Below are 22,331 nucleotides of genomic sequence, written 5' to 3'. Positions count from 1 at the left end.
CCCCATTCCCTTTACAAGGCAGGGCTTGCCCATGTGGGCTCCTTCACCAGTGCTTAGGGCAGAAAGGACAGGTCACATCCAAACTTTGGATTTTGGGTGGGGCTGGAGAGAGAGCACAGCAGTAGGGCATTTGCCTTGCATGAAGCTGATTCGAACGGAAGGTGGTTCAAATTCCAGCATCTCATATAGTCCCCTGTGCCTGTCAGGAGCAATTTCTGAGTGTAGAGCCAGGAGTAACTCCTGAGCACCGTTGGGTGTGACCCCCAAACCAAAAAACAAACAAACTTTGGATTTTGGGGCCTGGCAGTGCTCAGGGACCTCTCGTGGTGATACTCAGGGGACCACATGGGATGTTGTGGATTGAACCCATGTCTGTCATATGCAAGGCTGTTATTGCTTCAGCCCCTCTATGTTGTTGTAATTCTTTCTTTATCCTCCATCACTTCCTTCATTATTATTTTTTTTTTTTTGGTATGATTTTGGGCTACAACTGGCAGTACTCAGGGGTTATTCCTGGCTCTGTGCTCAGAAAGTCCTGGCATACTCGAGAGACCATATGGGATAGCAGAGATCAAAACTAGTTCTGTAATGTGCAAGGCAAATGTCCTCCCTGCTGTGCTATCTCTTTGGCCCCATTCTTCACATACATACATACATGTATTTGTTTTGTGCCATAACCAGGGTTGTTGTTCAGGGCTTACTCCTGGCTCTGCACTTAGGTGATCATACAGGGTGCTGGGGATGAATCCACTTCAGTCATGTGCGACTCAAATGCCCTCCTCGCTATACTGTTGCTGTGGCTTCTGCAACTTCTCTTCCTCTTTTCCCTTCCCTTCCCTGTTGCCACACTGCTGTTCATGTGTACCTGATTGTGGTGCTGGCTGGAGTGGCTCACTCTAGGGCGAGGGTGGTACTAGAGATCAGGCACTGTGGCAATGGGATTCATGTCTGTAGGGGCCTGGGACTGCCATGGGGACCATTTGGGGGTATCTATGGGGACCTTAGGGAATCAAATCCAGGATTCCTGTCATCAAATAAATATAGGATGCACCTAACCCTTCTGAGCTCTACCCCTATACAGTTTCCACTTATTCTGATTTTGGGCCAAACCTGGTGTGTGGTGCTGGGGGTGGCATTTGGTTTCCTGAACACAAGTGCTCCAACTCCCTGAGTTGTATCTGGCCCCTGTGTCTTGTCATGTATGTCTGGGTCATATGACAGCCCCACTACAATTTTGTTTTTTGGGGGGAGCACATCCTGCAGTGCTTAGGATCATTCGAGGGACCATTTGAGGTACTGGGGATTGAATCCGGGTCAGCTGTGTGCAAGGTAAATGCCATACCTGCTGTCTACTACGGGCTCCTGCCTCTGCCACTTTCATATTTTGAGGATTCCAGTTTTAGTTTGTGGCATGGTGGATGAACAACCTGAGAATTCACACATGCAAAGTAAATGCTCTGGGGGCAGAGCTGCTTGCATGGCTCCCAAGGTGTCCAGGAGGATGTGTGGCTCATTCACAGGGTGTGAGAGTTTATAAAGTTTTGTAGTTCTTGGCAGACAGCCCCAAGTCCTCCAGAGGTTCTTTTTATTTTTTATTTTTCTTTCTTTGTATTTTTTAACAATTTATTATTATTATTGTATATTATTATTATTGTTTTGTTTTTACTCCTGGCTCTAGGCTCAGAAATCGCTCCTGGCAGGCTCGGGGGACCATATGGGATGTCGGGATTCGAACCACCGACCTTCTGCCTACAAGGCCAACGCCCTACCCTGTGCTATCTCTCCGGCCCCCATCAGAGGGCGCTGTTGAGCCCGGAACCCGGCTACGCTACGTACTTCCGGCATTACGGTAAACGGTCGCGCGGTGCTGACGGCAGAAGCCCCGCGGGCGACGACGCCCCGCCACGCCCACCACAGCGCATGCGCACGCCCAGCCCCCGCGATGGTTGCCTAGGCAACCGGGCTTCCGGTCCCACTGCGCAGACTCCGCCCGGCGGGAAACGGTCGCGCGATGATGACGTCCGAGGGCCCGGCTGCGCGTCGCGGACGCCGGAGATGGAGGAAAAGGAGCAATTGCGCCGCCAGATCCGCCTCCTGCAGGGTGGGTCGGCGCGGCCCGGGGTCGCTCGTCGCCCGTAGGGGGTCTCGGACCCTCGCAGGCCCCGGCCCGACGCCCCCTCGTCGCCCTTGGCAGTGATATTCTATTTTAATTATTGAATCTATTTATTTATTTATTTTTGGTTGGGGGTCCCACCCGGCGGCGCTCAGGGGTTCCTCCTGGCTCTGCGCTCAGAATCGCTCCTGGCAGGCTCAGGGGGGACATAGGGGACGCCGGGAGTCGAACCCAGGGCCATCGTGGGTCAGCTGCATGCACGCCAGATGTCCTACAGCTGTGCTGTCTCTCTGGCCCACGACAGATCTTTTTTTTTTGGGGGGGGATTTATGTTTTGGGGTCACACCCGGCAGCGCTCAGGGGTCACTCGTGGCTCTATCCTCAGAAGCAGGCCCTGGGGGACCCAATGGGATGCCAGGAGTCGAACCCAGGGCCATCCTGGGTCAGCTGCGCCCTACCCCTGTGCTGTCTCCTTGGCCCACAACAGCAAATCTCTTTTTTGGGGGGTGGGTGTGGGTTTTTGAGTCCCACCCGGCTGTGCTCAGGGGTTCCCTCCTCGCTCTCCGCTCAGAAATCGCTCCTGGCAGGCTCGAGTGGGGGGACCCTATGGAATGCCATATGGGATTCCAATCCCCGTCCAGAACGTCCTACCCCCGTGCTATCTATCTCTCTGGCCCCACTTGTCAATTTTAGACCCGAGTGGGATTTTGGAGCCCCAAAAGCCGAGTGGCCGGTGCAGGTTGTGCCAGCCCTGCCCTGGTGCTCTGTGGGCTTCCTTTTCTGCTATAGGGATGCCATTCAATCTAGTGCCAAGCAGGCCCTGTGGGCCGGGAGAGAGATTTAGGGACCAGGCGGTGCCCCCCAGGCGTCCATGGAAGGTTTGGTGGGCATAGGTGAGGAGTGGGGCCACTTCTGCATCTCCCAGAAGGTGCTATCCTGACCACTATCATGGGCTCCCATGGAGTGTAGCTGGGCTCTGGGGAGAGGGACCCCATAGGTGACCGCTGCTGACTCTGTCTTGCTCAATCCACAGGTCTGATCGACGACTATAAAAATCACCATAGCAGTGCCTCTGCGCCTTCCCGCTGGCAGCCATCTGCTTCGTCTGCTTACCAAAGCTGCCGGGCCTTTGGGACACGCTACTCGCGGCCCAGCCGCAGGGGCTTCACCCCGAACCACGGGCCCGAGTGGCGGAAGAAGTACTCCCTGGTGAACCGGCCCGCAGGCTCCTTGGACCAGCCCGGGGATGGCGTGCCACCTCCGTCCCAGGCAGCAAATGCTGGAGGCAGCCTCCAGGAGCCTGATGCCCTGCAGTGTGACCCAGAGAGGCAGGTGCAGCTTAGCCCGGATCAGAACGTGATCATCAAGATCAAACTGTCCAGTCCCACGGGGGTCGGGCAAGGTCCTTTGGAAGTCCTTGCGGATCCCCGCTGGAGTGACTCCCCTCAGGAAGGTGAGGGGGAGCCCCCTGTGGGGCCCATGCTGGCTAGAGGGAGTGGCACCGAGGATCCTCTCCTGGTGTGCCGAAAGGAGCCGGGCAAGCTCCGGGCGGTGAGGATGGTGAGCAGTGGGAGCGGCCCCTCTGAGCCACGGAGGACAGTCAGCGAGAGCTCGCTTGCCACTCGGTCTTGTTCCCTTGGAGCCAGCCAGTACCAGCGCAGCAGGACAGCCCCGGCATGGAAGGGGGCCCCTGCTTGTGTGGGGAGCTGCACTACCTTGATCCTCCCTGGCCCCGGGGCTCTACCTGCTCCCTCTGGATCAGCGGCCCCTCAGGAGGCCAGCACACTCGTTTCCTGCCGGAGCAGCAAGTTCCGGAAAAACAACTACAAGTGGGTGGCCTCCTCAGCCAAGAGCCCCCGGCCAGGTCGGAAGGCCCTGAGTCCCCGGGCCACTGAGCAGGTACGCAGGGAGCTGCAGGCTGAGCCGGGCTCCCTGTCCCCCAGCAAATACAAGTGGAAGGCCTCGAACCCCTCCGTTTCTCCGTCCTCCTCCTCCTTCCGCTGGCAGCCTGAGGCCGGCAGCAAGAGCCAAGTCTCTCTGCTCTCTTCTGTCCCTGCTGGGTCCCTCCCTGAGGAGAGCATCAGGGAGCACCCACCCTCGGCCTACAAAGTGAAAAGTCGCACCAAGATCATCAGGAGACGGAGCTGTGCCAGGTGCGTGTCAGTGGCCATTCCAGTCTATGTCAGAGCTGACATATGAGCAGGGCTGAAGGAGGGGGTGCAGGCCTCTGGGCGCTGAGCGGGCGGGCAGTGGTGCCAAGGTTTCTGCTCTGGTGAGTTCCAGCCAGCCAGCTTGGCCTTTCCTCTCTTGGCCTTGCGCTCTGGGACAGCTTCCTGGTGTGTGCCCAGTCAGCGGGTGTGAGGGAGGAAGGGGTGCCTGGAGATCTTGAGCACAAGGACGGGCGGAGGGGCAGTAGACTCAGCAAGGCTGGGCTTCCACAGCACTTGCCTCCTTCCTGGTGCCTGGGCATTCACCCGGGCCTAAGTCCGTCTTCCCATTGACCTGGGGCCTGTAGGCAACCTTCTGCTTTGTCCCTGCAGCCTTTCTGGGGACAAGAAGACCAGCCCCCCTCCTGTGACCACGGCCCGGAGCCAGTTCTGCCTGCGGCGCAGACAGGCCCTGCGCCCCAAGAGCAGCCCGGTGCTAAAGAAGACCCCGAACAGGGCTCTGATGCAGCTCAGCAGGCAGCGGCTGGGCCAGCTGCCAGCCCAAGCCCTCCTCGCCAGCAAGGAAGGTAGGAAGGCCTGTGGCCCACACACCTGCCCATCCCCGCCTGTTCTTGGGTGGAAGTGGGTGTAGTGGGTGGGCACTGTCTCGGCTTGGGAGCCGTTATCCGGGGGCTCTTCTCCGCAGTCGCTCTTCTTCGAGCAGCCGGGGCAGAACCACGTGTGAATGTGAATGTGGGTAAGCTGAGGGCACTGGGCTGCTTGAGAGGGCCGTTTGGCTGTAGTGTGGCAGGCAGAGGGAACTGTTCCCCTGAGGAGCTGTTCCCCTCCATGGTGTGCTCCCATTGGGTGCTCCTGCCCTGTGCGGTGTCTGTAAGGCTCTCCTCTCATGTTTGCTCCCCCTGTGGAGTGCTTTCCTTGTGGGCACAGTATTTACCCCCTGAGGAGTTCCCCCTGTGAATGCCCACAGGGTGCTCCCTCTGGATACTTCCCCTGTGGAGTGCTCCCCTGGTAGGCGCTCCCCCTCTGGTGTGTCCCTGATGAATGCTTGCTTCCCCTGGGGGATGCTCATGGTGTTTCCTGCGTGGCTCATGTCTGTTAGTCAGGCTGTGGCTTCTGTGCTGGTAAGGGCAGAGTGTAGGCCAAGACTGGAGTTGCCTAGAGGCACCAGATGTAAAAAGATCCATGTACCACATTTCCAACCCTGGGTGAGCAGGTCTAAAGCAGGGTCACTGCAGGGAACAATCCAAACACATGTAGTCTGGCAATAGCTGCCTGCCAGAACTCTTTTTTATTGAGTACCAAAACAGCCCTGGGTGGGGAATAAGGACAGAGGCCTATCCTGAGTGAGTTCCGCCCAGTTTTTTTTGTTGTTGTAGTTTTTGGGCCACACGCAGCAGCCCTCAGAAATCACTCCTGGCAGGCTCGGAGGACCATATGGGATGCCGGAAATTGAACCCGGGTCCGTCCCAGGTCAGTTGCGTGCAAGGCAAATGCTCTACCGCTGTGCTATCTCTCCGGCCCCAATACATTTATTTATTTACTTATTTATTTTTGGTTTTTGGGTCACACCCGACAGCACTCGGGTTACTTCTGGCTCTAAGCTTAGAAATCGCTCCTGGCAGGCACAGGAAATCATATGGGATTCGAACCACTGTCTTTCCTGAATTGCCTGCATCCAAGGCAAACGCCCTACCACTGTGCTATCTCTCTGGCCCCTTCCTAGGCCCAGTTTTTTTTTGAGACATGTAAAATATGATAAATAGGAAAATTTCTTGTTTTGGGTGAAATCAAGCTGTAAGTTGTAAACCAACACCTGGGACCCCTAGGGTCTGGTGGCCACAGCTTCCAGTAGAGGAGGCTGCTGGCTGGCCTAGGGGACGAAGCTCTGGCTCTCTTGGAGCTGCCTCTGTGGGGCAGGGCACCAAGTGGGAGAAACCTGTGAGAGACTTGGACTTGGTGGAGGCTGGTGGGACGGGTGCCAACCTGCTGTCCTCCACAGATCCATGTCTGCGGCTCCATAATTCCTGGCTGTCTCCTTCCCCCTTCACAGCACCAGTCCTAGGGTGTTTCGCCTTGACCCCCTGCTGTGGGGCCAGGATGTGCAGAAGGCAGGGTCTGGATGCCCAGGACCTTCACTACCACTCTGGGATCGATCCCACAGTTCCTTTACTGCACCTTCTTTTGGTTTGCTTTTGGTTTGGGGCTACACCCGGTAGTGCTCAGGGGTTACTCCTGGCTCTACACTCAGGAATCACTCCTACCATACTTGGGAAACCCTATGGGATGAACTTGGGTCAGCTGTGTGCAAGGCAAACACCCTCCCCACTGTGCTATTGCTCAGGCCCTTTGGGCTGCTCTTGCCACCCTGGCAGAGAGTTGAGTAGCCTCAGGTGGGGAGGGGAGTAACTGCCTGGGGGTCACTGAGGGTCCAGGCCTCACCCCAAGTTTGGGGAAGTGGGGTGTTTTTTAGGGCCATCCTTGCTGTTCAGGAGAGCTGCCTTGCTTTCCTGCCTGTGAGGCCCATGTTCTGCCCACTGCCAGGGGACCAGGAGTCTTGGCTGTTAGGGCAGGCCCGGTGATGAGGCTCAGTGTGGGTGGAACAGGACTGGAGGGGCCTGGGTTGCTGCTCAGGAGCATATCAGGAGAGGCCCTACAGGTGGGTCAGGGGAGGGCCCGGAAAGGGGTGCTGGGAAACTAGGGTAGGACCCCACACCCAAGAGTGCACTTGGAGCTGTGAATTGGGAGTGCGCATCTCTGAGGGGGCACAAGGGCTTCCTGACCCTTCTGTGTCCCCCCCACCCCATCCTGGACCACGCGACTCCTAGCTGATGCTCCAGGGAGGGTTAGCTGGTACCTGGACTGTGGGGACCAAGGGAGTCCCCTGTCCCATATGCTTTTCCCTCAGGTCCTGGTCCTGGGCACTGGTGCAGCTCTGCCCCCAGCAGTGCCAGAGGCCCAACAGCAGGGTGAAGTGATGGGGGGAGTGACTACTGCCACAGTGGCACCAGAAGGCCGTGGCTGTGGGGTGGGCTTTCGGGGTTGGGGTGGCGCCTGTTCCGGCTCCTGTGGCCCGACGGGCAGCAGAGGGCGCCCTCCTGCCTCACATCCCCTTGGCCACCTCTTTCTCGTAATTGATTGCCTAATTTCCTCTTTATGTGAAAGAAAGCAGATATCATGTAATTTGCAGCAATAACCTGCTAATGCCGGGCCAATATCGAAACTCCCCTGTTCATTCCGAATGGCAGATAAAACACTAATACATAATTATCCTTGCAAATTGGATTGTTTTAAATAACCAAAAGGCTGCGGCCGGGAGAGAGCGATCCCATCTCCCCGGAGTCACTATTGCGGCGTAATTGCTACGTTTGATCAATTTCCCGAGCATTAGAAATTCCATCACAATCAACATTAAGCTTTATTCATTGTGATGGCGAAGAGCCGGGCCATTTCTCCTCTTTTTCTTAACTGGCAAAATTAATCAGGGAAAAGATTTTAAACATTTACCCGCGCGAAAGAGGTCAGTGCCGCCACTATATTGCTCAGCAGATAAGGAGGCTAATAAAAAGAAAATTGAATTACTAATGATCACCAGGAACCGAGTATATAAAACCTGGCAATCGCCGCGCAGGAAAAGGGGGAATCAATTTTCGTGGGACAAGGTGCGCTCATTTTTTATTTCGGTGCATATTATCAGCAATTTAATTTGAGAGTGCATAAACAGGAGGAAACAGTTAGGGAATAATGAGCCCGGAGGTGTAAAGTGCTGCAGGATATATGCTGTACACAATTTATTTGGCACCACAGATAATCGCTTTAATTGAATTCATAACTGCATTGTTCAGCAGCATCAGCTCAGACCTCCCGCCCGCCCCCCCCTTCCCGCCGCGTGCCCTGGGGGGGCTTCCCACCCTTTCCGACCTCGCTCACTCCCTTGTCCTCTGTTCCCTCCTCCCACTCCCCTCTCAGCGCCCTGGTTTGCTGCAGCCCGGACCTCTGTCCCCTCCTTGGTTAGTCGATGCTGGAGCCTCCTCCTGTTCTGTCCCACAGTCAGTCCCTAGACAGTGGGGTGCGGGTCGGGGCAGGGGTGAGGAGTGGTCCCTAGTGAGGGTTGGGTACTTACTGCTGGAGAGGCAGGACAGGGCCGCCATGTGCAGCGTCTTTCCCACTGACCATGCTGGGCTCATCTCGCCAGGCACTGTCTGTTCTGCTCTGCCCTGCCCTGCCAGGAATTGTCGGCTGCATGGTCCCTGCCTGATGGGGAGACAGACAGGAACAGGGACTGTGTGACCTGGGGGGCCATGGCTCACTTAAAGCGCAGTTCTTTTGGTTGGCTGTTTTGTTTTGGGGTCATCCTGGCTCTGTACTCGGGGATCACTCCTGGTGGTGTTTGGGGACCAGATGGGGGTTGGGGAGGGCCAAACACAGGTTTTCCCATTGCTTTGGCCTGGAAGGACAATTTTTTTTTTTTTGGTTTTTGGGCCACACCCGTTTGACGCTCAGGGGTTACTCCTGGCTATGTGCTCAGAAATCGCCCCTGGCTTGGGGGGACCATATGGGACGCCGGGGGATCGAACCGCGGCCCTTCCTTGGCTAGCGCTTGCAAGGCAGACACCTTACCTCCAGCGCCACCTACCCGGCCCCGAAGGACAATTTTTGAAGTGCCTTGTAGCCTGTGCCTTAACCCAACATGTACCCCAGTCTGCCCTGGGTGGTGACAGCTAGTCGCATAAGAACCCTTCCCTGGAACCTGCCTCTCTGGCCTCTCAGCTGCTGGCCAGAGGCTGCACTCTCTACTGTTAGCTAGGGTTGTAGGGGGACTCTGGCTGCAGGGGCTGGGGGCCCAATGGCTTTGTATAGACTTCGAGGGAAACTTTAAAAAGGGGCGTCACTTTTTTTTTTTTTTTTTTTTTGGTTTTTGGGCCACACCCGGCGGTGCCCAGGGGTTACTCCTGGCTGTCTGCTCAGAAATAGCTCCTGGCAGGCACAGGGGACCATATAGGACACCGGGATTCGAACCAACCACCTTAGGTCCTGGATCGCTGCTCGCAAGGCAAGGCAAACACCGCTGTGCTATCTCTCCGGGCCCAGGGGTGTCACTTTTGATTGCTGGGCTGCAATACCTCAGCTGGGACCCTTCCACTCTCTGGCCAGGCCCCACCCTTTATATTAGCCCTGCCCAATGCCCCACCTCCAGCTCCCCAACCTCTCAGCTGGCCCCACCTCCAAAGGTCCTGCCCCTCAACCAGTCACCTCTCCCAGGCTAGCCACACCCTCTCTGTAGGCCCCTCCCTATAGTCTCCTGCTCTCTTCCGCCCCCCCCCCCTCCAGGCTGGCCCCACCCACTCCTGACCCAACCTTAAGGTCCAGGGTACCTTGGCTGCCTGCCTGCCCCTGCCACTGCTTTGGGAATATTGCTTGGGTGCCCTTGCTTAGTGTTGCTGTTTCACAGGGCCTGTGCCCTGCCCCTTGGGGTCTTGGAGGGCCAGTGGGTAGAGGAAGCCCAGCAAACCTGTGTCCTTGTCCTGGACCCGCCCTGTGGAGAGCAGTCAGTTTGGGGTGACGAGGCTGGAGGGCCAGCAACTGTGAGTGCCTGAATGGCTGCCCAACTGGCATGGGCCTGTGGGGGGTTTTGGTTTTGGTTCGTTTTTTTGGCCATATCCAGTGGCGCTCGGGGATTACTCCTGGCTCAGCTCAGAAATCATTCCTGGCAGGCTTTGGGGGACTATTTAGGGTGCCAGGGATTGAACTAGGGTTGGTTGTGTGCAAGGCAAATGTCCTACCCACTGTGCTATCACTCTGGCCCCAAGGATCTGCCTTTTTGTTTCTTTGTGGGCCACATTGGGTGGCATTATTTCTGGCTCTGCACCCAGGTATGATTCCTGTCTGCTTGGGAGACCATCTGGGGTGCTGGGGATTGGACTTCAGTTGACTACTGCTGGGGGCCCTCTGGACTGTACAGTGTTCCCGGAGGGGTGGCAGCTGCCAGGGAGGCCTGGGGTTTAAGTCAGGGCATCTGTCTGGGATGTTGGTCCCTTGGATGTCCCAGGCCACTACTCTTCTGTGGCTGGGCAGGAGACCAGGAGGTTGTAGTGCATCCTGGGGGGAAGCTGGGAGTGAGGTCTCCTGCCTCCTGGGGTCAGAAGGCAGGTCTCAGCGTGTCCTGGGGCTGGGAGGAAGGTTGCAATGCATCCTGGTTACTGGCCGGAAGGTTGCAGTGCATCCTGAGGCCAGGAGGGAGGTCGCAGTGTGTCCTGGGTGCGGGAGGCTGGGAGGGGACGGTGCCTCGGGGGCTGGCCTGTGCAGGTTACCTGAGCTTTGCCCTGGCAGACATGGTGAAGCGCGTGAGAGCAGTTAAATCTGGAGTCCTGCTTCATCAGGGAAAAAGAAAATGCTGAATTAGGCGCTGAGCAGCCGCCCCAGCGATTGCCGAGCCCTGCATAAATGACGGCCTGTCGCAGGCCTCTGAGTTCCCCTTCTGCTGAGGCTGTGCTAATGAATTATTCCCGGGGAACTGCTGAAGGTGTTTCTTCGTATGTGCGCTCACAGATGTGGGTGCCTGGGAGACCGGGCAAGTGCCCGAGTGGCTCCTGGACGCCGAGTCCCAGCTGGAAAAGGCTCTGTCTGGGCGGGGAGGGCCCCGGGGACTGTATGGAGTTGGTGCGTGTGCCGCCTGATCTGAATCCCTGGTGCTAGGGTGGGTTCCCTGGGCACTGAGTTTTTGGGGACGTCGCCTGAGGGGCAGCGAGCAGCCTGGCTTAGACCCCGGCTGTGTGCTGAGGAGCTGTCCTCATTGCAGAGGGCGGAGCTGGGCGTGTGGGCACAGATGGGTGAGTCGTTGCTGTGGGCGTGGCAGTCCTCAGCAGATGGTGGCGCCTCCTTCAGGGCTGGGTCCTCCCTGACAAGCAGCCCCCCGTGGGGCAGGTGCAGAGAGAACCCTGGGTGCTCACCCTGCCTGCCTGACAGACCCAACTTGGAACCTGGGTGTGCCTCACTGAAGTGCCTCTGGGTCAAGGGCTTTCGGGAGCTCCTCTGGTCTCCCTGCCCTCCTCCTGTGGCTCAGGCATCTGAGGACTGTGGGGACCCGCTTGGGCCAGAGGACCAGAGGAACAGCGTGTGAGGGAGGGTGGGGATCACACCTACCTCCTGGGGTTCTTCCTCCATTGTGGATGGAGTGGGGTCCCCCCTACTATATTCGGTCTTTGGTTTAGGGCCCCAATAGTGCCCCCGTGAGCGGGTGTTTTGCTCAGGCTCTGACTGTCCATAGCCCCGTGACCTGCATACACAGTCCTTGGTCTCATCAGGTCCGTCATCTCTCACTTGCTCCCCCTGACCCCAAAAGATCCCTCTTCTCTCACACACTCTCCTGTTCCAAGCCCAGACTCCTCTCCTATCCCTACTCCCTCCCTCGTTCCCCTCCTATTCCTGACCATCCTTTGCTCTGTTTTTTTTTTTTTGTTTTGTTTTGTTTTGCTTTTTGGGCCACACCCAGTGATGCTCAGGGTTTACTACTCCTGGCTTTGTGCTCAGAAATTGCTCCAGGCTTGGGGGACCATATGGACGCCGGGGAATCGAACTGCAGTCTGTCCTGGGCTAGCTGCATGCAAATGCCTACCGCTTGCGCCGCCGCTCCAGCCCAGCCTTTGCTCTGTTCTGGATCACTCATCCCTCACTCAGGTATCTCTATCCCCAGTCCAGATCCCCTTGCAAACTCTAGCCAAGGGTTAGTTTGTTTTGATTTTTGGGCCACACTCGGCAGTGCTCAGGGTTACTCCTGGCTCTGCACTCAGGGATCACTCCTGGTAGTGCTCGGGGACCCTATGGGATGCCGAGGATCAAATCCCAGACAGCTGCGTGCAAGGCAGGTATCCTCACTATTGCCCTAGACTTTTGGTTTCCTCTGGCAGTTTCCATACAGGAACAACATTGGGGCAGGCTTTCCCCATGTGTGGTTCCCTGAACCCTGCCAGAAATGATACCTGAGCTGAGTATGGCTCCCAGACCCCCTTCCCCCAAAAGATAGAGTTCTGGGGACTACTTCCTCTTGGCAGTGCTCAGGGGATTGTATCCGGAGTCCCGTGTAAACAGAGTGGCTACTCTGGGCTGAGCCCCAGCCCCCAGATCTTTCTTGGTTTTTTTTTTTTTTTTGGTTTTTGGGCCACACCCTGTGACGCTCAGGGGTTACTCCTGGCTATGCGCTCAGAAGTTGCTCCTGGCTTCTTGGGGGACCATATGGGACGCCGGGGGATCGAACCGCGGTCCGTCCTAGGCTAGCGCAGGCAAGGCAGGCACCTTACCTCCAGCGCCACCGCCCGGCCCCATCTTTCTTGGTTTTGGGGTACATTTGGGCTATTTTTTTCTCCAGGTAGGAGCTTCTCTTTCTACACTCAGGGGCCAAGGCTCTGTGTACCCCTGAACCCTGCGCTCAGCCTTGGCCTTTTCCCGAACTAATTCCACAGCCACCGGGAGCTGCGTCTGGTCATCCTGTGCTGGCCCCTCCTCAGGTTGTGCTCACGAGCCCCTTTACAACCTCGTCCTTCCTGGGTTCACTTCTTTTTTTTGTTTGTTTGTTTTTTGTTTTTTGGGTCATATCCAGCCATGCTCAAGGGTTCCTCCTGGCTCTCTGCTCAGACAGAAATCGCTCCTGGCAGGCTCAGGGGACCATATGGGATGCTGGGATTTGAATCACCGACCTTCTGCATGCAAGGCAAATGCCCTACCTCCATGCTATCTCTCCAGCCCCACACTCTGTTATTTTCAAGCAAAATCAGGTTTTGTTTAGAAATTCTGAGGAAGAGGAAGCAGAGGCAGAGAGAAAGAGAGGAACATGCTCAAGAGAAAGGCCAGTCTCTGCCCAGCATGAAAGCAGCAGAGTTGGAAAGTGCCTGTCTTTGAGGGGAGATGTGGCCATGTGTGCTGGGCACTGGGTCTCCCTTCGCTGGGCCACACCCAGGCTCGTGGGGATTATGTAGAACCAAGTCTGTTCTGCCTCCCACTGGGCTGGGGGTGCTGTCCCCTGGCTTGGCGGGTTTCCTCACTCTCATGCCTAGAGTCCTCCCAAGGTCCTGGCACGCATTTGGGTGCTGACTTCCACCTGTGTGCATCTGGGGAGGTAGGTTTTGGTGCAATGTGTGGCTGTTTTGGGGAGTAGCCATGTCCAGTGCTGTCAGGACGCTTCTCTCTATTTGCCACCTGTCAGCCTTGGGCTGGGTGTGGGGTACAGACACTACCTGGCTGCAGGGCCACTCCGGTGAAGTACCGCTGTCCATGTCATCTTCTGAACCCCCACAGACATCTCAGGGTGGACTCTCCGAGGTTCTGTTCTGGCTTCTGTACCCCCACCCTGAAGATCCGTGCCACCTGGTGGATGAGAGACCCTAGACCTCAGGGATGCCCCCGAAAGCCTCATGCAGCTTCTGTTCCAGTAGCCTGGTCGGACGTGGTGCAGCTGTGTGAGCCTGAGTCTGCGTTGCTCAGCCACTCCACGTCCTCACTTGTCCCGACCTGTATCCGAAGCCCCAGCAGTGACTACGAGGTGCGGGGCCTGTGTGGGGAGTCCCTTCTGCCAGGGGCCTGTGTGAATCTTGCTTGCACGTGTGGCCAGAGCAGGGAGGAGCCCTCAGCTGGGCCTTATCCTTTGTCTTCAGGCCCAGCTGCCTTCCACTACTGACCAGCCTTGAGGTCTGGGGCCTGGGATTTTGGGTTTCCTCCACAGTGGCCTCGCTCAGAATGGCTCAGAATGGCCCGGGCCTGCAGTCAGTCACTGCGGGCAGAGGAAGCAGGCACTGGTGTGGCCCAGAGCCCAGACAAACCTCCCTTTGCCGTGTCCTGGGTCCGTTGCTCCACTCGGCATTGGCTTGGAACCCCAGGATCGTTCCGCTCACTGAGCAATGGGCTTCAGGCTTTGCAGGTGTGGTCCAGGCTGGTCTGGGAGCCGTCCTGGGGCTGCAGTGAGTCTGGGGTGCTCTCGAGATGCTGGAGTCAGAAAATGCGTTAATACCCAGGACTGTGAGTGGCAGGGCCCAACTCTCTCTGTTGAGGAGGCCCATCCACATGCCTAGGCACTGTCCCATTGCCTCCCAGGCCCGGGTTGTCATGTCGTGTCCCCCCCCCCCCCCCCCCCCCCCCCCCCCCCCCCGTAATATATGAGGCTGTCAGGGAGCAGACGCCATTGGAGCGGCTGTGGACGATCGATGCCTGAACAGTAATTACAGCAGCGATTGGCGTCGCCGCCTGAGTGCGTCTCTGGGTGCGGGTCTCAATCTTCCCCTAATAGGGCACTGACAATCTGCTGTGGCAGCCGCTGACAGTGCTGTCATTAAGCACCAGGTAGAGCGAGCGGGCAGCTGGGACAGGCAGTGACACCGGCTGTTTGTCTTGGAGCCGCCTGAGCTGTCAGGCCTGGCTACTGTCAGTGAATGGGCGGGACCTGTCCCCGGGGGTGTGGGACCCGGGCCTGACTCCCATCACACTCTCCACGCTGGGAGAGCACGTGGCCTGGTGCAGCACCTCCTTGGGGGGTGGGGCTCAGGTGTTGAGGTGCAGTGTGGGTGGCCAGGGCCAGTCACCCAGCAGGCTGGGCGGGAAATGGGCGATGTGCTAGGGCCATTCTGCACTGGGACAAGGCATACACACACACCCCGAATCTCTGTGCTAGGCCGTTGTGTGTCTTGGGTCTCACCAGGACCCACACACACACACACACACACTCACGCACACACTCACACGCACACATGCCCTGAATCTCTGTGCCAGGCCATTATGTCTCTTGGGCCTCCTCTGTCACTTTTCTTCGTGAACCAGGAATGGGCAATGGGTTCCTTCCACTCAGGCAATGGGTCTACTCAGGAGGTACATGCTAGGGCCACTCTCTCTCCACTGGGACAAGGCACACACAACACCCCCCCCCACACCCCGCCCTGTGTGTGCCAGGCCATTGTGTGTCTCGCCTTCTCCATCACTTACCTCCCCGCACCAGGGTTTGGAGGGCCAGCGGGCGCCTCAGAGGCAGATGGGCCTGAGTCCGGGACGTCACAGGCTGTGGAGGCGGCAGTGGATTTCCCACCCCTACCTCCACACGCACCGTCTCCTTGCGCAGCCTTTGTGCACTCACATCTGGGGGCTCAGAATCTTCCCGGACACGCGGACACTGTACAGAGCCAAGTGGGGAGCTTGGATCTGGGGAGCTGGGCCTGTGGCAGGATGGGGCCTCTGGACTCTGTAGGAGCCATCTTGGGTGCTTCATTGCTGGGGTGCCTGAGCCCCGAGTCCGGATGAGGGGTATACTGCACTGAGGCATGGATGGGAGGATGGCCGGGGCCCGTCTTGTGCCTGGGACAGGGAGCAAGCTGCTGTCCAGCGTCTCTCTGCCTGCCTTCCCTCTCAAGGAAACAGCTTCAGCCCCCAGAGCTATGTGCAAGAGGTGCGAGCCAGGCAGGTGCACAGGTCAGTCCCTCAGCGGGCAGTCACTCCACCTCGGTCTGCTGCCTGTTTTCAGCTCTAGCGCCTTCTGACCTGGCCCCAGGTGCAGGGAGAAGCTTCTGGAGAGGGGCTGGTGGCCCAACTCTGTTTGTTGAGGAGGGCTCTTGGCCGTCCCTTCCCCTGCTTTCTGGAGCCCCTGGGACCTGCAGGCCAGAGGTGATGTACACACTTACACTTAAACACTCACTTTCACACACACACTCTCACGCTCACGGCTCTTGGTGCTGCTGTCCCTGAGCTGCTCTTCCTCCCTTCCTCTCTCCCTCCTCTCCTTCCTCCCTCCCTCCTTCTCTCCTTGGCGGTCAGCATGCAGTTCGTCCAAGCTTTGAGTTTTGTGGCCCTGGGTGCAGCTGGCTGTGAGAGCCAGAGCTCAGAAGATAGAGCCAACAGTGGGTGCAGCCAGCTGGGAGAACTGGGGTTTGGGAGACAGAGCCTGTGGTAGGTGCAGCTGACTGGGAGAGCCGAGGCACGGGGACAGAGCCCATGATGGCTGCCGTGATCCTCTCTGCTCCTGTGCCTGCTGGGGCCACTTGCTGGTCTCCCCCCTCCCTCAACTGCTCCCACACCTTGCCAGGCCCCGACTGGGCGTGGGCTCCCTGATAGATGGTCTTATGGTGCCCGAAGTGATGCCAGCAGTTTTCTGTGGCGTGTGCAGAGCCGGCAGTAAAGTTTTTAATTAGGGAAGCTAATGAGATCGATTCGTCATTAGGAGTGACCCTGTGGGCGGGGGCAGAGGCTGGGTGGGCCTGATAAGGGGGCCTGGGCATCGCTGGCAATAAAGGCACCAGGGTCAAGGCTGAGCAGAATGTGCCCCGGGGAATTCATTATGCTCGGGGAGACTGTAATGAAGGGCATTAAATCCACATGCTATCAAATAATACAGTTATCTACACAGGGCGCAACTGGCGGCAGTGCCAGGCCAGAGTGAGGTGGTGGGCTGGGGCCTCCCTGACCCTGGCCTCTCCCAACCCTGGGGCTTGGAGGTGATGACGCCCGCCCTGCGACCGACAGTGTCCCTAGAAGCGTGATGGGTCCTTGGCTGTCAGAGCTCACTTCTGCAGTGCCGGGGGCTCTGGAACTGTTCCTGAGCTCTGGAGGGGCTGTCCTGTGCTCCACTTTTTGGTCAACACTGTTGTCCTGCTGCCTTGGGCACTCCCTGGGCCCTGTGTGCTGCTCAGGGTCCTGGGTGCAGGGCAGGGCTGCAGGAGCAGGTGTCCTCTGCAGGGGGCCAGGTGCACCCCTGGGAGAGCTGGGTTGTGGCTGACAGTGTCACCTCTACTCTGCACCAGCATTGGGGAGCAGAGTCCCATGTGGTGTGGGAAGGGGAATATAGGGCCTCTAGGCAGCAGGTGGGCAGTTTGTCTGCCTCCCTACTTGGGCTGACTCTGGGACTAAAGCCCAGCTCCTTTCCACGTGGAGTCATCGCCATAGGTCCCGAGTCCCCTCCCTCAGCAACAAAGCGCGGGGTGGTGGTGGTGGGGCAACTTCTGACAAGGCAGTGGGTCCTTCCTTCCCCATCCTCCTGCCTTCCCACCTCCCTTCCTGCCCCATTCTGTGGTGCTCTTGGATTGGGTGATGGCAGCACCTAGCGCTGCCGGGAGCGGCTCCCTTTCCTAGGCAAGGCCCACAGCGTCCAGGGATCCAGGGTGGGTGACGGCTGACAGCTCCCGCTGACCTCCTGGCTTCTTCTGCAGTGTCCAGCGTACAGACTCTGCGCACCCCTCCTGGCAGCAAGGTGATCAAGACACGCTACCGCATCGTGCAGAAGAGTTCGGCCTTGCCCTTCTCCGCTCCCCTCTCCCAGGCTGGGTCCTCGAGGCGCCTCTCCCTGTCCAGGTAGGAGCCAGGATCCTTGGTGGGGGGTCAGCAGGACATAGAGCCCATGTGCACACACAGACACCCAGATACAGGCGTGTGCATACAGACAAGTGCAGATTCGTTAGCAGACAGGCGCGCAGAAATGTACAGGCATGTTAGCAGACAGACATGCACACAGACGTACTGTAAACTGGCTCCACAATCCCAGTCACCACCACTGTGGCCGCCACCGCCCACATGCTGGTCCTAATGTCTCAAGCCTGTGAGGTCCCGTGTGGCTGTGCACCCCCCAGACTGCCCCGTGCCCCCTGAGGCACCGGGATGGAAGGCTGGGCTCCTTCCTGGAGGGGCTGCAGAGGGGAGAATGAGGTGCTGAAAGATCCCCAGCCCCAGGGTGGAGCCCGGGGCTAGCTGGGGCTTCCTTCCAGGCACAGTCAGGTCTGTCAAATGCGAGGGCACCTGCCAGTGCCACACGCATTCCCTGCCCTCCAGCCCTGGGACTGGCCCTGCCGCCTTCTCTGCTGGTGGCAGATCTTGGAAGGGTATTGTACATTAATTTTACAGCATTTTCCCCTAATATTTTTGTTTTAAATGGATTTATAAGTATCTTGGGACCTATTTTAATGAATTTATGAAGATAATTCTTGTGCTCTGGAGAAGGTGAAATTTACACCTGCTCTTTCCCTGTTAATTCTTGGTGCTAAGTGGGTTCATTTTCTCCCGTCCCCCGATCTGGTGAGCGTTGCCTTTCGAAATGCAATTTCTGCTCACTAAATCACGTTCATTGGGAGTCAGGATCGAGCTGAATTAACTTAAATTAATTGACTTAATAAGAGCCCCGGATCTCTGGGAACTAGTTTCAGATTCATTGATCCCGCTCCCGGCCACCCATGCAGCCTACGTACACTGCGTGCTGTTGCTCCGAGCGGGGGCATGGAATGGGGTACCAGGGCCTGTGTGCAGCAGCTGGGAGGGAATGCACAGATGAGTAGGAGCAGGGGTTCGGGAGGCCAAATGGGCAGCGACATGACAAACCCTGTTGTGGGCCAGCCTTGCCGTGCTCCCTGAGTTGCCTGTCACCTTGCATGCAGTGGCAGAGAACCCCGTCAGGTATCTGCTTTCAGCCTGAGCCCTGGTGGTGCCTGTGGGCCCCGTACCCATCTCCCCCCGTGGTGAGGACTCCAGGAAGGAGACTCCCTCAGTGTCCCCTACCCTGAGCAGGATGCCTGCCCGTGTCCTGGGGCCTGGCTGGCTGTGTCCACAGGGCCCAGAAGGGAGACTCCGGAGTTGTGGCCAGTCTGGCCAGCGCTGCCGCTTCCCAGGAAGGGCGAGTGGGCATGTCTGTGTCTGTAAGGCAGGCAGGCTGCAGCGAAGCTCCATATATCACTCCAGCCTGCCAGGGAAAAGGGGGTCTCCAGCCAGTGGGCATCTGGGCTGAGCTGCCGGGCAGGGGCTGTGCCTCCTTGCAGCAGGAGTTGCCCTGGCCGGACAGGCACCACCCTCATCTCCAGGCGGTCTCTACTCTAGTGGAGAATGAGGGGCTGGTGGACCCCTCCAGGGCAGTTTCTGTCTGAGGTGCTGGCCAGGATTCATGCCCTGAACTAGGGGTGGTGTCAGACTGTGCCCCTGTAGCACCTGCACCCCTGGTTTTCCATGTGGGTCCTGCATCTGGCAGTGAGGCTGCAGCTCCCAAAAGAGGAGCTGCGGCAGAGGGATGGTGTCAGGAATTGGGGGGAGCCCAGCTGCAACCCCTCCTTCGTGCTAGACACAGGGCTCCTGGGGGGTGCTCCTCTCCAGGCCCTGCATCCCCCTCGAAGCCACCTCACCCACCTTCCTCCCTTCCCTAGGGTTAGCCAGCTAGCAGGGGCCAGTGAGATATCTGTTGCAGAGGTGGTTCTGGCTCCATGGCCTTACGGGGAGCCCCAGACCTGTTGTGGGCTGTGGACCCTGAGCTGACCGCCCTCGGGCAACTCCCTGGGATGTGCACTTCGCTGCAATTCCCCGGGCGCAAGGGATGGGCCATGCAGCACCGCACGCCCTCTGCTGGCTGCCAGCTGATGTCTCACCGGGCCCTTCTCTGTCTCCACCCTCGGCATGTGCCTTACCTGGCCTGGACTCTCTGAGGTTCAGGGCCACACTGGGGCACACTCAGTTGTTGGCTGGCTGCAGGCCTGGGTCCTGCTCTGCTTCTCTGCTGGGCCTCGCAGGGCTGTTCCTGCCAGGACCCTGGGTGAGTCATGACACTTCTCAGCTGGGCCAGTGGACATCACCATTGTCCCCTCTGCCTTCCACAGAGCCGCCCTAGACTCCAGTCTTCCCTGGGCTTGCTGAAGGAGGTCAGAGGTCAGAGGTCAGAGGCCAGGGAAGGTGTGGAGTCCCTTGGGACGTTTGGGCTGGAACCCCTGTGCGTGGAGCAGTACCTTCCAGCTGGGCTGCCTGATGAGAACCGGTGGTTCCTAGGTGGCAGAGGCTGTCCCGTGCCTTTGCTCATTCTGATAATTTTTTACTTTATGAAACAGGACAGGGAGGTTAGTGACTTATTACTATTCATTTCGTCTCAATGCAGTAAATATTGATTCAGTTGGGGCTTTTCAATTTAAACCACTAGGCGATTATATAAAATATTACCAGCCTCTGGAATTATGCTTACCGATCCCTTCGGCGGCTCGTTAAGGGGAAGCGCACCTTCATCATTCTAACAGATGGGGAGACACCACTGCTGGGGCTGGGGGGTGAGGGGAACGGGCCTCGGGATTTGGAAGGTGCCTTGGAGCAGGCATCTGGTATAGGTCCTGTCTGTCGGTTGCTGTCCTTTTGGCTCCCAGCAGCCCAGGAGCACCTTTCCAAGAGAGTCAGAGCTGTTGGGCACAGACAGGGATAGCCAGGCTCCCCCGGCTGCACGCTCACTAATGGGAGAAGCAGGTGAACCCCCTCTGGTTCCAGCAGGTGGACCTCTCTGGGATTGGACTCCTCCGTCTGTGGGTGTCCTGCAGGGCACAGGACCTGCACCCTGGACCCCTGCATGTCGCTTCCACCCTTCCTCTGCCTCCTCTGTGACCCTCAGCTGGCTGGGATGGGGTGAGGAGTCCTTCCTTTGCACAGCCACTCGATCCTGTGTGTCCCTCCCCGGGATCTGTGCTGGGCCTACCAGCAGTGCCAGTGTCTCCATCTGTGTGTCAGAGAAGGCCTTCCCAGGTGCCCAGTGGGCTCTGGAAAGTGGGACCACAGGAAGGGCAGGCAGCAACTCCCTCGGCCTGGCCCATGTGGGCTAGGCCTCATGTGGCCCCTAGGTGCACGGTTCGTAGAGCCTGTGCATTGTGCTGTCCAGCCTGATGGCCGGGCATAACCAGGAACCCAGAACATGAAGATGTTGGCTGTGGTCTGGCCATGCCACATGCATGCCACTTTGTGGGAGCTGAGGGTGCAGGTCCAGGGGATGTTATGTTTCTGCACTAAGTCCTGCTGGGTAGCTATTGGCTCCCTGCTGGCTTCTGGGGACCATAGGCCTGTAGATGGGGCCCCTAAAGGCCTCAGGATGGGCTCTCCATCATCAGGGCCTTGTGAAGTCTGTGCTCACTGTTGTAGGCTTGGGGCACCTTTCCTGCCACAGTGCTGTGTTCCTTCTGTCCCCCAAGCCCTACCCGCTGTAGTGTCACTGCTCTTAGTGTAGAATGCAGCTCTATGCTACAAGAAACCTGTTTCTTTTTTTTTTTTTTGGCGTTTTATTTGGGTTACACTCGGCAGCGCTCAGGGATTACTCCTGGCTGTCTGCTCAGAAATAGCTCCTGGCAGGCACGGGGGACCATATGGGACACCGGGATTCGAACCAACCACCTTTGGTCCTGGATCAGCTGCTTGCAAGGCAAACACCACTGTGCTATCTCTCCGGGCCTTTTTTTTTTTTTTCTGTGTTCCCTTCTGTCCCTCAAGCCCTACCTGATGTAGCGTTACTGCACTTAGTGTAGAATGCAGCTCTATGCTACAAGGAACCTGTTTTTTTTTGTTTGTTTTGTTTTGTTTTGTTTTGTTTTGTTTTTTGGCGTTTTTCTGGGTCACACTCGGCAGCGCTGAGGGATTACTCCTGGCTCTATGCTCAGAAATCGTCCCTGGCAGGCATGGGGGACCGTATGGGATACCGGGATTTGAACTACCGTCCTTCTGCATGAAAGGCAAATGCCTTACCTCCATGCTATCTCTCTGGCCCCAAACCTCTGTTTCAACCTCAGCATTACCTCAGGCTGTTTAGGATCTCCCTGGCATTTCTGTGCCAACTGGGAAGACCAGGAGTTTGGGCAGATCCTGCCTGGTAGGTGGGCATAGCCCATGTGAAGTCCCAAAGGGTCCCACCCGCAGGGGCTGGCCACAGGGAGCCGCCCGTTTTCTTCCCAGTCAGCAGGCAGCTGCTAAACCCCCCCCCCCAATATAATTTGCGGCTAGATGTCTGTTAAGATCGCGTCCACTTCCCAAGTCAGCACTTAATTGGCAAGCGCTTGATTTAACAGCGTGGGAGCCTCCACCGGAAAAATGGCCTGAATAAATCACCTCCTGACGCCAGAAAATAGATATAATCTCAGCATTAACTACATTAATAGTAGCAGGATCCGAATTAAGAAAGCCATAAAGCATGGACTGGGGCATAAATTAGAGCCTCACTTGCCCTGTCCACTGTGGGGTGGGATGGGCCCCTCACCCCCTAATCAGAGGCATGCTGGAGTGGAGAGTGGCCCAGGCTCCTCCCCTGCCCAGTGCAAAGG

The 22,331-nt window shown here is 57.6% G+C and overlaps 1 protein-coding gene across 2 annotated transcripts in view; it reads left to right on the top strand.

The window, feature by feature from the left end:
• The first annotated feature begins 2,034 nt into the window (after positions 1-2,034).
• ZC3H3 (zinc finger CCCH-type containing 3) overlaps positions 2,035-22,331 on the top strand; it is a 37,858-nt gene continuing 17,561 nt past the window's right edge. For both annotated transcript variants that reach the window (XM_049765567.1, XM_049765566.1), the window contains exons 1-4: positions 2,035-2,101; positions 3,147-4,266; positions 4,654-4,847; positions 17,454-17,595. In XM_049765567.1, coding sequence (XP_049621524.1) covers positions 2,056-2,101; positions 3,147-4,266; positions 4,654-4,847; positions 17,454-17,595 — 1,502 coding nt within the window. In that variant the 5' untranslated portion in view covers positions 2,035-2,055. The remainder of the gene's footprint in view (positions 2,102-3,146; positions 4,267-4,653; positions 4,848-17,453; positions 17,596-22,331) is intronic.

The sequence above is a fragment of the Suncus etruscus genome, chromosome 19, assembly GCF_024139225.1.
Source record: "Suncus etruscus isolate mSunEtr1 chromosome 19, mSunEtr1.pri.cur, whole genome shotgun sequence".
Taxonomy (NCBI): domain Eukaryota; kingdom Metazoa; phylum Chordata; class Mammalia; order Eulipotyphla; family Soricidae; genus Suncus; species Suncus etruscus.
This window is presented reverse-complemented; position numbering and strand designations above follow the sequence as displayed.